Below are 14,828 nucleotides of genomic sequence, written 5' to 3' on the forward strand. Positions count from 1 at the left end.
GTAGCTGTAGTTTCCTCTCAGGCAGATCAGAGTCAGTCTGAATGCAAGTGAGATGCATCATTTACAAAAATCGGATCAGTCTGAGATTTTGCGTGTGACACATGATTGAATGAGTGAAAAATGATTTGAATGAATAAAAAACAGATTTGAATGAAAAAAATATTTGAATTAATGAAAAAATGATTTGAATTAATAAAAATATTTAAATGAATGAAAAATGATTTGAATGAATAAAAAAGGACATTGTAAGTGAAATGGGAAGAATCCAAAACTGAAAACATTTTTTTCACTTTCAATAGGCTACTTTGTTCCACATTCAAATCTTTTATTTTTATTTATTCAGAATTTTTTTCACTTTCAAAACCTTTTTTTCAGTTTCAAAATAAAGACACAAAAACTACTCCACACATTCTTATGGAGCCCCTAAAGTCCCCAAGGTGATATTTTTTTATCTTGTGCGCACAAGATAAAAAAAAATATCACCTTGTGCGCACAAGATAATAACTTGTTCCCACAAGATAAAAATCTTTCACTTTTCGGGACGGCCCCTGAACGCAGCACGCCCTGCCCCTGCAGAAGCACCGGAATCACTCATCTTCCACGCGCCTTAACTTTCAAACACCCCCCGTCCGCAGAGCCGCGCGCGCCTCATCCTCACCCGGGATAAAACATTATACTACAGGTGAGCTTTGTTTGGAATATGTTTATTATTTTATTTTTTATTTCATTGATTTTTATATTTACTTCTATACTGACTTCTATATCATCTCATTGATTCTGATCTGGCTTTTCCTGGAGACTTAACGTGTGATTAACGCGCCATAACAGAGGTTAGGTTAATGAAGAGTTATTCAGTGTTAAAATAATAGCAAATTAAACTCGTCACATTACATTAAGCAGATTATATTCAACAGTCTCATCAGCCACATGTTGAGATGTGACAGAATAGACTGACTGACTTCCGTTTTGTCTCATTGGATGAAGAAGAGGGTTTGGTTCTGGTTGTGAAGTGAAATGATCCGAACTGTCTGAATGAATGAATGAATGAATGAATGAATGAATGAATCCATTAGAAGTGTGTTTGGTGCGGCAGTGTACAGCCACATGTTTCTGCCGTGATGAAACAGATGATACAGGAATAAACGAAAAATAGAAACAAAACCCACTGCAGTTAAAACTGAAGAGCTGAAGGTTTCTCCTCTAACTCAGTCTTCAGTCTGAAGTCCAGTGGATTTAGTTTCTGTGTTTATTCAGGTGTTTCTTTACCTGAATGAACTGAACTGAATCTATAAAGACATCCAGGAACTGATGTGGCGCGGGCGCCATGTGGAGCCCTGACGCAACACTGATGAGTCATCACGGCATTATCTGATGAATTCTGTAACACACACAGTGTTCGTTTGAAGTGAGCTCCGACAATGAGATAAACAGCATGTGGAGCGAGTGTGCTGTACAAAGGGATAAAAGTAGTAAATATAGAAAGAAGTTATAGAAAAATGACACTAAATATTGGTACTTTAGAGAGCAGTGGGATCAGGTCAGACAGGTGAATTCAGGTCTGACAAACTGACTGCAGGAAGTGTGTATGTGTGTGTGTGTGGATAAGGATAAATCAGATTTTTACTGTCCCATGACCATAAACAGACCATAATATATCAGTGGGCGTTGATAGGATTGTTGGCCAATACCGACGAGTCAGCGATTAGTTGAATGGATGGAGGACGGCATCTTTTTGGTGTGAATTGCAAGCCTGCTACATTATTACATAGTAATGACAATAGTTGTGATATTAGAGTGACCCTGAGGTCATTATTTTTAATTCAAATGTTTTTCTTGCCCTGCAGAGAAGAGCAGAAAGATGTGGAACCAGAAGAAACAGACTCCGCCTCCTGACCGGTGAGTTTACTGCTTTGCATTAAAGTAACAATATACAACATTTACATAGACAAATCTGTCTATCTGTCTGCTGTAACTCAAGTGATTCAGCCTGTATCCAGTTCATGAAGCTTTTCCATTGTCTGTTCTAAACAGCCGGTGTCTGGTAGCTCTTTCCTGGGAAAATGTTTTACGTTTCCGGTTTGTTTGGAATCAACAGAAGAAGAAGAACTGGGTAGTCAGCATGAGCAGTGATAGCCACCATGGCTGAACAGACAGAGAAAAGAGAAACTCTTTGGTTCTAAAGCTGTAAAACTCTATTCCAGTTCACCAGAGATGAATAAAGTTTTTACCTGTGTGTGATCTGATTGGTCTTCCTCCATGTCTTCCTCTCTCCTGCCTCCAGCGGTCAGGCTGTAGCCGCCATCATCTTCCTCCTCGGTCTGGGAACTCTGCTGCCCTGGAACTTCTTTGTGACGGCCTCGCAGGTACCTGAGCCTCCGCTTCACCTGCACATCCTCCGTCTGTCAGAAGACAGACTGGAGTTTTAGTTTTACAAATATTTCTCAGAAGCAGAAATAATCTCATTGGTTGAATTATTGCAAATTCATTATTACATTTTGTGAATAAGGACCACAACAGAAGTAAGACAGTAAGAATGAAAACAAGTCTCTGTAGCTGCTGCTACTTTGAGAAATACTTAATATACAATAAAATAATTTAGTTTCCTAAAACCGAGACAAAACATCGTCATCACAATATTTTGCAAAAAATTCAGGATTATCATTTTTGCCATAATTGTGCAGTCTGACAAGCAGCCAATAGTAAACAAGCACAGATCCTGTACAGACCCACGGCGTGTGTTCAATTCTCTGCACTGAAGCTCTGCGACAGTTAAATGACCTAATTCCACTAATGTTACTTAAATACCACAAGATGACGTCACCTACCGTTAAAGTCTGTAGGGCAGCGAAGACGAGTTACTGTCTGCAGATCTGTTCCTGACTGTGGAATGTTAAGTTTCACTTTAGTTTTCACAGCTGGAGATTGTGACTGTGACTGTCTGTACATCTCCACATTACAGACATGATGTGATGTCACATCAGGAGCATTAGAGATCCATTTAGATCCATTTATATACACTGAGCAACTTTTGGTTTTGTGCCTCTGTATGGGAAACACTGCAGCTCACAGTCAAAAACGCCCTCTAGAGGCCATCTGACGAAGCGACAGATGACTGACTGACTGACTGACTGACTGACTGACTGACTGACTGACTGACTGACTGACTGACTGACTGACTGACTGACTGACTGACCTGAATTTGCCTCGTAACGTGAGGTAAAGTGTGGCACCAGATTCATAACTGGAACCAAAACAGAGATGGACATGGAACCAAAACTGAAAACAACCCAAACACCACTTTTACTTTTACATCAAATCACAGAGTAGCAGCAGCTCAGCAGATGAAAGGACAGCATGAAACTCAAATAACATCATCGTGTGTTTATTTTCTTTTCTTCTGCATTGATATCATTGCATATCTTCTCACTTACATCAAATTCTAGCTTTTAATAATAATAATGTATATTTTTTTAATAATAATATTGGTATTTTATATTCGATATCACAGAAAATATCCTACCTTTCTAGTATTCTGGACATTCTGAGTTGAAGACGAACTGAGGAACTGATGAAACCTCAACTCTTCATATTCGATATTAGCGAATATCGGGATATTTTCCGCAATATCGAATATCGATATTATTATTCATTAATTTCTATTTTGCTTTGGACAATATCATCATGTGTGTTTTTCTTTATTTGCTGACCTCACCAGCGGTCATTATCATATTGCCAGAGTGTGGAGCTGCAGGTGATTCTTCTTCTTCTTCTCTCCTCTGTCACAGTATTTCAAGGATCGCCTGGCGGTGAACGTGACCAGCGCCTCCGCTAACGCCTCGTCAGCCGGCGAGACCAGAGACTACAACTTCGACAGCTGGATGACCTTCCTGTCCCAGCTGCCCCTGCTGCTGTTCACCCTGCTCAACTCCTTCCTCTACCAGAGGTCAGAAACACACACATCACTACACACCTCTGGACCGTATCCTCTATCTTCCAGTCAGTCCATTTATTGCAGAACCTTTCCACTGTCATTTATAGTTTCTATTTATTATATTACCTTTCTTATTTCCCTGTATTATATTACCTTTCCTGTATTATTTTTATTATCTTTCCTGTACTTCCTTGGCATTGTTTTGCCAATTGCTGCTGGAACCTGAATTTCCCCCCATGGGATCAATAAAGTGCAATATTATCTTATCTTATCTTAACCCCAAACCCAAACCCGTATAAAGCCTGACATCTGATGGTAAACAGCATGCTGCTGAAATTAGATGTCAGGCTTTACACAGATTTGTTTAAAGTAATAATGAAATATTAATCTATATATTTCATTATTGCTTTAAACAGTAACTAAACCCCAAATCCAAATGTATGTTTTGCCTGTTGAAAGGCGCTTAGTTTTACTTGTAACAGTTTAGAATCATTTTCTGGCACATGAATGTTTTGGCACTGTCACTTTGTCCTTTACCCTCCTTAGTATATAGCGGCTTGTAGAGACGCACTGATAGTATTAGAGTATATGTAGTATATAGTATATATAGTACTTGTACTCAGCAGATGAAGTTTCCCGACACCGACACTGACAAGCTATAGAAAAGCCCTAAAAAAAGTTGATTATGCAGATGAGATGAAAAAACAAGGAGATAATAAGAAAATTTCACCTCAAAACAAAACATCAAATAATCAGGATGACATCAGTATTATAATAAGTTGTGTTCTGGCCCTGCAGGGTGAGTGAGCGCGTCCGCGTGGCCTTCAGCATGCTGGCCATCCTCTTCCTCTTCTCCCTCACCGCTGCTCTGGTGCAGGTCCCTCTGCTGCCAGACAGCTTCTTCTCCGTTACCATGGCAACCATCTGGTTCATCAACAGTGAGTTCACACACACACACACACAACTCGCACAGAACTTTGTATCTTTCAGCTAACAATGGATTTTGGATTTAATATATGAAATATAACAATAATAACAGTAGTACTTCTACAACTACTACGACTTCTACTACTAATACTACTATTACTAATATTACTATTATTACTACCTCCACTGCTAATACTGCTACTACAACTACTGCTACTAGTTTTGCCCCTACTACTACTACTACTACTAATAATAATAATAATGTTATTAATGTTATTGAAAAGTATTTTGTCCTATCTCAACCATACTGTCTCTCTCTCTCTCTCTGTCCCCCCTCCCCCCCCCCCCCCCCCCTCTCTCTGTCCCGTCCCCCCCCCCCCCCCCCCCCCCCCCCTCTCTCTCTCTCTCTCTCTCTCTCTCTCCCCCCCCCCCCCCCCCCCAGCCTTCAGTGCAATACTGCAGGGCAGTCTGTTTGGTCTGGTCGGTCTGCTTCCCTCCCGGTACAGCACTCTGTTTATGAGCGGTCAGGGTCTGGCCGGGATCTTCGCCGCCCTCGCCATGCTGTTCTCCATCCTCAGTGAGTATCTGACACCTGGCACCTGCTGCTGAGTCTAAATTGTGAAAATGGCTGGTGAATTATTGTTTTTTTGGGGGGGGGGCATTTTTTGCCTTTATTAGAGAGTTGAAAGTGGAGAGAGACAGGAAAGACTGGGTTTAGAGAGACAGGGGGATGACATACGCTGCAGTACTACCTGGTGCACCTCAGACCACTGAGCCTCCAGGACGCCCAGGCTGGTGAATCTTTGGGACTTGACCAGCCACTGTGGCAGATAGACAAATAAATGTTATTTTCTTTCCCTAGATGGGTTTCAAATGGTCATTTCTCATTTATAACTTGGGGCAAAAGATAGAGGATTCACTTGAAAAAATGAAATTTGGCAATGAAATGCTACCATTCAGGATCATCAGTTAATCTTCACTCAGACAAAAGTCTTAAAGCTGCACTAGGCAAGATTTTATGTAAAAATACAACCATCTAATCAGCCTAAATCACGAATTAGAGCTGCAACACAGAAGAGCGTCCCATCCACACTCATTTTGGACTCTGTAGCTTTGCTGTATTTTCCAAGTGCCAGAGACATGTAGGAGGAGATTAGTTCTATCAGTGTTGTTGAAATTCCCACTGGTCACCGATAGGGGTCAATAAAAGTCACACAGTACTCCAGTGCAGTACTCTGAGGTGACGTCTCTCTGTCCCACCATGCAGGTAAAGCAGATAAGAGCTCAGCTGCTCTGGGATACTTCATCACTCCGTGTGTCGCCACCCTGGGAACTCTGCTGTGCTACCTGCTGCTGCCCCGGCTGGTGAGGAGAGGAGCTTTTAAACAGTCTGAAATCATCTGCATTTAAGGCCTTAAAAAGTCTTAAAATGTCTATCATGCAGTTATTAGAGGTCTTATTTTTTTCACTAATGTAATGACAGTTTTCTTGTGCTGCATGTCCACTCTTAGATTAATCCAGAACAGGGTTAGTTGTGCAATCTGCATCCTATCTGCTTTACTAAACTTCACTTCCCTTAACAATTTCCATAGTCCTGTTTCAGAACTGTCACCAGCTCAGTCAGAAACTGGCTGATTTTACCTGCTTTATTTCATTGTTTTGGTTTTTAAATTGGTCTTAAATTCAGTTCAAGGTAGCATTAAAAAGGTCTTTTGAACCTTGTTGACACGCTCCCGCTCCATGGTGACTCTGATCTTCAGTGTTTTCTCTCCTCTGCAGGAATTTGCTCGTTTCTATCTAAACAGCAGTCAGGCTGATGAAGTGGAGACGACTCAGGAGCTCATCAACGGGACAGGTTGGTTTTCATGAAGTCTTGAAGCTCATACGAACATCAGAATCTGGTTTCAGGTGTATGAGAATGAGTTTCTGTGAGATATGTAGGATGGTCAAGTTATTATCTGGTGACTGACGCAAAGATTTTTCCTTTAAAGACAAGAAGCCTTTGAACAACAACAGTAAAGAGCTGGAGGCCAGTGGCTCGGAGCCGGCGGCTCGCTCCTCTGTCCTGGCTGTCTTCAAAAAGGTGAACCTGTTTCTGAGATGAACTAAGCTTTTCTTCTTATCCGGGTGGGAAATTATCCAACTGTTAGTAAATTTTAACTGCTTGTATGTTAGTCTGCCAGACGCTTCGTCAGGGAACCAGTCATCATTTGGAGGCTGTTTTCTATTCTGGAAACTTCTGGCTGGTAGAGAAAGTACCAGAGATTTGTGTCAGAGGAGAAAAGTTCTGTCAGTGTTGTTGCAGTTCCTGCTGGTGGCCAGTAGAGGCCGATAACAGTCAGAGTTACCGCTGTTGGCGGTAAACACAAAAAAATAAAGGTGGCAACTGGAAACCGAAAATGGTTCTTCGGAGTGATGCCATATAAGAACAATTTCTGGTTCCACAAAGAACCTTTCAGACCAAGATTCTTTAAAGAACCTCTCTCTCTCTCTATTTCTTTCTACACTCCTTTAGCTTAGACACCTGCATTGTGTTTCTGTTTAATTGCCCTTAACCTCCAATTAGGACGAGGGGTGTCGTTAGTTTCCAAATTTATGCCATCAGCCACCATCCAGTAACTCAAATAAGGATTCAGAACCTTTTACTGTAATATCACAAAGACCCATATGAGGAACATGAACAACCGTCCACTAAATGAAGTGATTCTTTAGTAGGTGATGGTTCTTCGTGGAACCACACTGCCTTTTAGAGAACCAGTTCAGAAATGTGTAGATAAGACAGTCAGTTTCCTGCCACTTATCGATGCTTCCATCTGACACGTCGCTGCTCCTCCTCAGATCTGGCTCATGGCGCTCTGTGTGACCTGTGTGTTTGCCGTCACTCTGGCTGTGTTTCCCGTCATCACAGTCCGAGTGCAGACCGTCTACAAGGAAAACAAGGCTTGGGGTGAGAAACTTACTTTTATTAAGCTTCATTCTGCACTGAAATGTTCCTAGATTACAGTAATTGCATCGCATAAAAGGAAACTAGACCTACAAGCATTTTGACATCAATAAATCATCACTATGTAAATTTTGAGACATTGGTATGATTACCGTAAACAAACCAGAGCATCAGTGGTCAGCCTGTCAGCCTCTACCAGCCTCTACTCTGCATCCTCCATTGTTTCTCCACCTGGTGGATCTGGAGGGAAATCTGCTGGATCGCTTTACGGCACAAAACAGGAAGAGGTTCTGTTCTTCCAGAGCAAACGGAGCTAAAGCTGAAAGAGTTTCTGGCAGCAGATGGTGGAAGGAGGGAAAGGAAGATGGAGAAATCACTTCCAACATGTTGATCCTCTTCAGGGAGGGGGGGGGGGGGGGGGGGGGGCAGGAAGCAACGGGGCTGATGGGAAATGTAGTCTTAATGTGGAGAAACACTAGAACTGACAATACTACTGGTGTCAGATTACAGCTGCAGTATGTTGTGTGACTGTCAGACATAGTGAACAGCAGTTAAGTCATCGCTCTCTGTCACCTGCAGATAAAGTCTTCACCTGCGTCTGCTGCTTCATCGTGTTCAACGTCATGGACCTGGCCGGCCGCAGCGCCCCGTCGCTCCTCCAGTGGGTGAGTCCAGTCTGCCTCCTCGTTCAGATAAGATACGATAGCCGCCATTTTGCACCAAGAGACGTTCAACAGTCATACAGGGAGAAATCCATCGTAGAAGAGGAGAGAGACCAATTTCTCCACCACAGGAGCAGGAGAGAGACCAGAATGCAATGCAGCTAGAGAGACAGGCTGGGGTTTGAGCAACATGACTCACTTTAATGACAGCTGGCACGATCACTATCGCTCTCTCCACCTACAAGTAAAAACCGGAGTGAAGTTAGCTTGATATTGGATTTGGTGGCTATTTGGTGGATATTTTCCATCTTCAATAGTTTGTAAAGCAAAGTAAAACCACTTTGATGAATATATTTGTGATTACTGGAAGATGAAGAACAATTTACGACTGGTTTCAATATTTTATTTTTTTATTTATAAACATTCAAATTTCAAGTTTCTCATATGAACTCAATTACTTATGTGTGTTTTGTATTTTATATTTGACAACTTTATATGTGATTTGAAGCAATATGTCAAGACGGTGTTTTTGCATTCAAAGGGAAATTTCTCCACAATTGACTTTGAGTCTATTACTTTGCCAAAGTAGATACTCTCCTAAAATTTCCCACGATATTTTTAAGTGTTTAAGTGTTTTAATTTTGAGCTTTCATAATGCTGCATGGATCCCAGACAACTCTATATAACTCTATCAGAATAATATTATCAGTTATTTATGACTCTAAATCCGGACGTTTCCCTCCTCCAGCCATCGAAGGAGAGCCGTCTGTTCCCGGCGGCGGTGTTCTCCCGCCTGCTCTTCATCCCTCTGCTCATGATGTGTAACATCCCCAACTCCCGCCTCCCCGTCCTCTTCTCTCACGACTCTGCCTTCGTCACCATCATGGCCTTGTTCTCCTTCTCCAACGGATACTTGGCGAGCCTCAGCATGGCCTACGCTCCGCAGTGAGTCCTGAACCTGATGTACTACAGTAGTGTCCCGAACCTGCTGTACTGCAGTAGTGTCCCGAACCTGCTGTACTGCAGTAGTGTCCCGAACCTGCTGTACTGCAATAGTGTCCTGAACCTGATGTACTGCAGTAGTATCCTGAACCTGCTGTACTGCAGTAGTGTCCTGAACCTGATGTACTGCAGTAGTGTCCTGAACCTGATGTACTGCAGTAGTGTCCTGAACCTGATGTACTGCAGTAGTGTCCTGAACCTGCTGTACTGTAGTAGTGTCCTGAACCTGCTGTACTGCAGTAGTGTCCTGAACCTGACGTACTGTAGTAGTGTCCTGAACCTGCTGTACTGCAGTAGTGTCCTGAACCTGACGTACTGTAGTAGTGTCCTGAACCTGCTGTACTGCAGTAGTGTCCTGAACCTGACGTACTGTAGTAGTGTCCTGAACCTGCTGTACTGCAGTAGTGTCCTGAACCTGATGTACTGCAGTAGTGTCCTGAATAGGGATGCACCGATCCGACTTTTTCAGTCCAGATACCGATACCGATAACTGGGCTTTGGGTATCGGCCGATACCGAGTACCGATCCGATACCAGTGTTTAATTAATAAACTGTAGGCTATGCCTCACTGTGTGGAAGAGACTGGGATCATTCTTTTATGTGTAAAGCAACATCAGGCTTGACTTTAACATTGCTTTCCTAACTTTGTAAAACAAAATGTAACAAATAAATACATAGATATAAATGTACTCAATTGTTATTTATTATTAAAATAATAAATAATCGTGCTCCAGCAACTTGGTAAAACATCTTCAAAATTAACAGGAATTACAATTCAAGTGTAAACCTTTTAAATGCAGCAACAAATTGGTCAGGAATTAAAATTCCAGTATAAAACAATACAACTGCATCAAATGAGAACAAAATGTAAACATTAAATCACAATTAAGTCACAAACTAGTGCAAACAAACTTGATAAATTAAATCATAATTCACACAAGTAGTATAAACAAGTAACTTGGTAAAAACAAAACATTCAAAATATGCAGAATAAGCCTAAATTACTGAAATAACTGGCTTAACTGGTAATCTTACTTTATGAAACAGCCCTCAGAAAAAAAATCAAGGTATGTTAGTCTGACTATGTGTCGGCCGAATGGAGCAGCAGTACCTGACGAACATGGAAAACACTTTAAATCGTGTTGTGGCAGGAAGCAACGTTGGCCTACAGCCGAGTCCCCGTAAACCTTGGATTTATGAATGGAGTCTGGCTGGACGCGCCGATTGTATAATTGGTGGAAAACTACTTTACCTCGCAGGTTAAATGGCAGCCTGCTCGGCCGCGCGGTACCCGGGAGCGTTTAAACATATAACCGAGACAAAGTATTCATGCAGGTGTGTTTTTAACTACCGAGCATCAGCACCGACCCCCGGTCAGCTCACCCCGACCCCCGGTCAGCTCACCCCGACCCCGGCTCTGTTATTAGGGTTGGGCGCCAGGTTAGCTTGTTAGCCTGGATGCTAGCTGCGGGAGACTCGCGCCCCACGAGCGAGAATTCAGTGCGCGAGACGCTGCGCGCGGCAGGCGGGATCCTCCGGGATCCTCCGGAGCTGCTGGACCGGAGGAGCCACCAGACGGACCGAAGGCAAATGGCCGGGTCTACCGGCGCGCTGCTGATGCATGACGTAGTATGCGCACGTAGACATAAACATAGAATTGAATTGAATAGATCGGCCCCATTGTCACCGATACCCGATCCAGCTATTTGAGTCAGTATCGGACCGATATCCGATATCAGTATCGGATCGGTGCATCCCTAGTCCTGAACCTGCTGTACTGCAGTAGTGTCCTGAACCTGATGTACTGCAGTAGTGTCCTGAACCTGATGCACTGCAGTAGTGTCCTGAACCTGCTGTACTGCAGTAGTGTCCTGAACCTGATGCACTGCAGTAGTGTCCTGAACCTGCTGTACTGCAGTAGTGTCCTGAACCTGCTGTACTGCAGTAGTGTCCTGAACCTGATGTACTGCAGTAGTGTCCTGAACCTGATGCACTGCAGTAGTGTCCTGAACCTGCTGTACTGCAGTAGTGTCCTGAACCTGATGCACTGCAGTAGTGTCCTGAACCTGATGCACTGCAGTAGTGTCCTGAACCTGATGCACTGCAGTAGTGTCCTGAACCTGATGTACTGCAGTAGTGTCCTGAACCTGATGTACTGCAGTAGTGTCCTGAACCTGATGTACTGCAGTAGTGTCCTGAACCTGATGTACTGCAGTAGTGTCCTGAACCTGCTGTACTGCAGTAGTGTCCTGAACCTGATGTACTGCAGTAGTGTTCTGAACCTGCTGTACTGCAGTAGTGTCTCACGCCGGATGTGACCTTTGTATTTCACATTTTATGGCACTCGATCAAACAACTTTTTATCAGCTGATGATTGTCTGGGAAAGTTCGTTATCTTTTTATTGTGCTGTTTCGGTTCTACAGTTATGGAAGCCCATTCCCGCCACTCAATAAAATAAAAAATGACTCAATTGTGAGTTTTTTTCTTGCAATTGTGACTTTATTTCTCACAATTCTGACTTTTTTCCTCACAATAGATGTTTTATCTTGGAATTCTGACTTTTTTTTCACGATTCTAAGTTCATATCTCGGAATTCTGACTTTTTTTTTTCTCTCGCAAAAAAAAAGAGTCAGAATTCTGAGATATAAAGTCACAATTGAGCCGCTTTTTATTTTATTGAGTGGCGGGAATGGGCTTCCATATACAGCAGTTAGGCTCTCCTGCAGGTTGTAAGGATCAAAATAACCGTTAATCTGAGACATTTGGGCGACACTTTGTGTTTTTAGGGAGATTTGTCTAGTGTGTGTCTCTCTTCTCTAGCTCTCTTTCTCTCACTGTCTCTCTCTAACTCACACTCTGTTTTTCTCTCTAACTCTTTCAATTAAAAATAAGCTTTATACAATTCAGTATATACTGCCAAATCTTTGAAAGCAGTCAATAATGATAACATTAATAATGATGATAAAAAAAAAAGTCCAATACAATTAAAAGGAACAATTAGAATAATGGTAATAATAATAGTTAATAAAAGAAAATGTAGTAGTGGAGTATGCTGATCTCTCCCCCCCCCCCCCCCCCCCCCCCCTCAGGTTGGTGCGGTGTAAAGACTGTGAGACGGCCGGTTCTCTCATGACCTTCTTCCTGGCTCTGGGTCTGGCACTGGGAGCCTCTCTGTCCTTCCTGCTGGGCAAACTGGTGTGAGACTGAAGCTGTTCAGACGGGACAGAACTTTATTAATCCTTGGTCAGTGACAAACGAGACGAGGCTCCGCATGTGAATAGGAAAATATTAGGAAATAGGAAAAAATTCCTTTCATCCTATCAGAATGAATTTGTATATGTTAAATGTGGACGCAAGTACAAACTTCATTTGGTTTGTTATTTCAATTTTATTTATTTTGTTATTAACATTCAAATTAGTGATTATTTAAAAAAAAAAAAAAGCATACATTTGCATATCAAGTTGAACACTTAAATTTCTCACTGGAAAAAGTCAAAAAGTTTTCATGTTTCCTTTTGATGAACTAAATTGTAAATAACGATTTGTAAAAATTGTTTGGGTTTTTTTTTTGTTTGTTTGTTTTTGCTGAATTGTTTACAGTGTAAAAGATCTTCTGCTCACCTGGATCTATGCAATTTACTGTTATTAGGCCAAACTTTTGGTCTACAAGAGCTTTTACAAAATATTACATATGTGGCAAAGATTTCAGATTTTGCAATATGTTTTCATGTAAAATACTCCATAAAATACATCCATAAAAGCCTCTGCAGATTAGAAGCAGCAGGTCAGATTTGATGGGCGGATCTTAAAGTGAAGTTTCACATCATGGCCTGAAGTTTTCTGGTATAAAACATATTAATTAACTGTTTATATTAGTTTGTGATGATTGTTGTGTGTATTTAAATGTACAGAAGTTATAGAAGCAAAATAGACAAAATCACCAAAATATCCATTTTCACCTGTGGTGCCTCAGGGTTTTCATCCTGCTGATACAGCACTCCTATTGGCTGGAAGGAATTCTGATACAGCGCTCCTATTGGCTAGGAAGAAATCTTGCTGTGTTGACTCCGACAGATTTGCGGGTTAACAGATATTTTATTTTAAAAAATTTTTTTACTTTACTACTGAAAGGAGAAAAAGGGATTATGCACTGAAATTATATCCAGATGTATTTTATTTGCATTCTTAATATTACTGTATTTTACAAACTCATTGAAGATCAGTGAACTTCTGATGGATTTATAACATATAACGTATGTTTTGATGCATTGCAGTTTGAATATACTGATATTTCTTAAGGATTGTTATATTTTATGAGATATTACAGGGCATTTTTATACTTCAGGAATCTTTAAATGTTATATTGCACTTAACTGTTCTTTTTTATAGACATTTTTATTACTGGGTAGCTTATTGTTTATTTATGTTGTATTGTTTTTGAATTATGACAGTTTTTATGCTTCCTTTGAAGATTTTTTTTTTATAAATGTCAATGTTTTTTACTTTGCTTGCTTTGATAATAAATGGTTCAAACGCGCTCACATGTAAAGCTGTTGTTTCTTTGTTTTTTTGTCTGTCAGTCTGACACACGGCTCTTGCTAAATAAAGAGACCTGTGTGTGAAAATGTGCAGCTAAGGTGTGAAGATTCATATTTAAAGCATGCAGGTGAAACACCTCAGAGTCAGAGACGAAGCTGAAGTTAGCTCCCTATTCGCTAGTGATGTGCGACCGGGAACGAGTCGATTTTTTCGAACATCGTTTTTTTAATGACAAACTGGGAATACTTTGTTACCACTGGTACTGTGACATGTTTATTGATCGAAAACAATGTATTTGTAATTTGTAATCTATTCAGTGCTATGCCATAAAGACTGTATCAAGAAATATCCCCCAGTGTATGATTCAGTCTGGCCCGAATGGATTTTCACACTCAAAACCGATCTCAAAAATGGCTCTACGGCCTTTTTCAGGCCAGCTTTTCACGGGTTAAATCACCTTGGGCCACCAAAAACACCCACGTTATATACTAAACAGGACATAGACTATCTGATTATGCTGTTTAGAATCTGGCCTAGTGGACAGCTGAAATGCCAGCTTAGTTATGGCTTGTACAGACTTTGAACAAGCACATAATTATTGATTACAGTTGTTGAGTATTAAAGTTATGACTACAAACAAACATTACAGCTAGTATACCAATACAAATGTGAGAATATACTGATCTCTCTGGCATTCTAATTCTAATTCCTAAATTAAGATTTGCTGGGGTGAAGTTTATTTTAGTTGGACTAAGGCATTGACGAGTGAAAAAGTTGTGTTCTGGTGTTGATTATTTTGGATTGTAAAACTATAGGCTATTT

At 41.2% G+C, this 14,828-nt stretch overlaps 1 protein-coding gene across 1 annotated transcript; it reads left to right on the plus strand.

The window, feature by feature from the left end:
* The first annotated feature begins 592 nt into the window (after nucleotides 1-592).
* On the plus strand, nucleotides 593-12,753 carry LOC139925605 (equilibrative nucleoside transporter 2-like). Its single transcript, XM_071917058.2, has 13 exons — nucleotides 593-682; nucleotides 1,845-1,896; nucleotides 2,282-2,363; nucleotides 3,786-3,943; nucleotides 4,730-4,869; nucleotides 5,301-5,435; nucleotides 6,126-6,223; nucleotides 6,638-6,713; nucleotides 6,850-6,941; nucleotides 7,697-7,805; nucleotides 8,382-8,467; nucleotides 9,213-9,409; nucleotides 12,557-12,753. Exons 2-13 carry the CDS (start codon nucleotides 1,859-1,861, stop codon nucleotides 12,666-12,668), a joined length of 1,323 nt encoding a protein of 440 aa, XP_071773159.1. The 5' UTR covers nucleotides 593-682; nucleotides 1,845-1,858; the 3' UTR covers nucleotides 12,669-12,753.
* The last annotated feature ends 2,075 nt before the right edge of the window (nucleotides 12,754-14,828 follow it).

Source organism: Centroberyx gerrardi, chromosome 3 (assembly GCF_048128805.1).
Source record: "Centroberyx gerrardi isolate f3 chromosome 3, fCenGer3.hap1.cur.20231027, whole genome shotgun sequence".
Lineage (NCBI taxonomy): Eukaryota > Metazoa > Chordata > Actinopteri > Beryciformes > Berycidae > Centroberyx > Centroberyx gerrardi.

What these genes read in the sequence shown, in the direction of transcription:
- LOC139925605 (XM_071917058.2), top strand. Translation starts at nt 1,859, where the DNA reads ATGTGGAACCAGAAGAAACAGACTCCGCCTCCTGACCG. An exon ending in GGAGCTCATCAACGGGACAG is followed by an intron (nt 6,714 to 6,849) that starts GTTGGTTTTCAT and finishes TTTCCTTTAAAG; the next exon opens with ACAAGAAGCCTTTGAACAAC. An exon ending in CCCCGTCGCTCCTCCAGTGG is followed by an intron (nt 8,468 to 9,212) that starts GTGAGTCCAGTC and finishes TCCCTCCTCCAG; the next exon opens with CCATCGAAGGAGAGCCGTCT.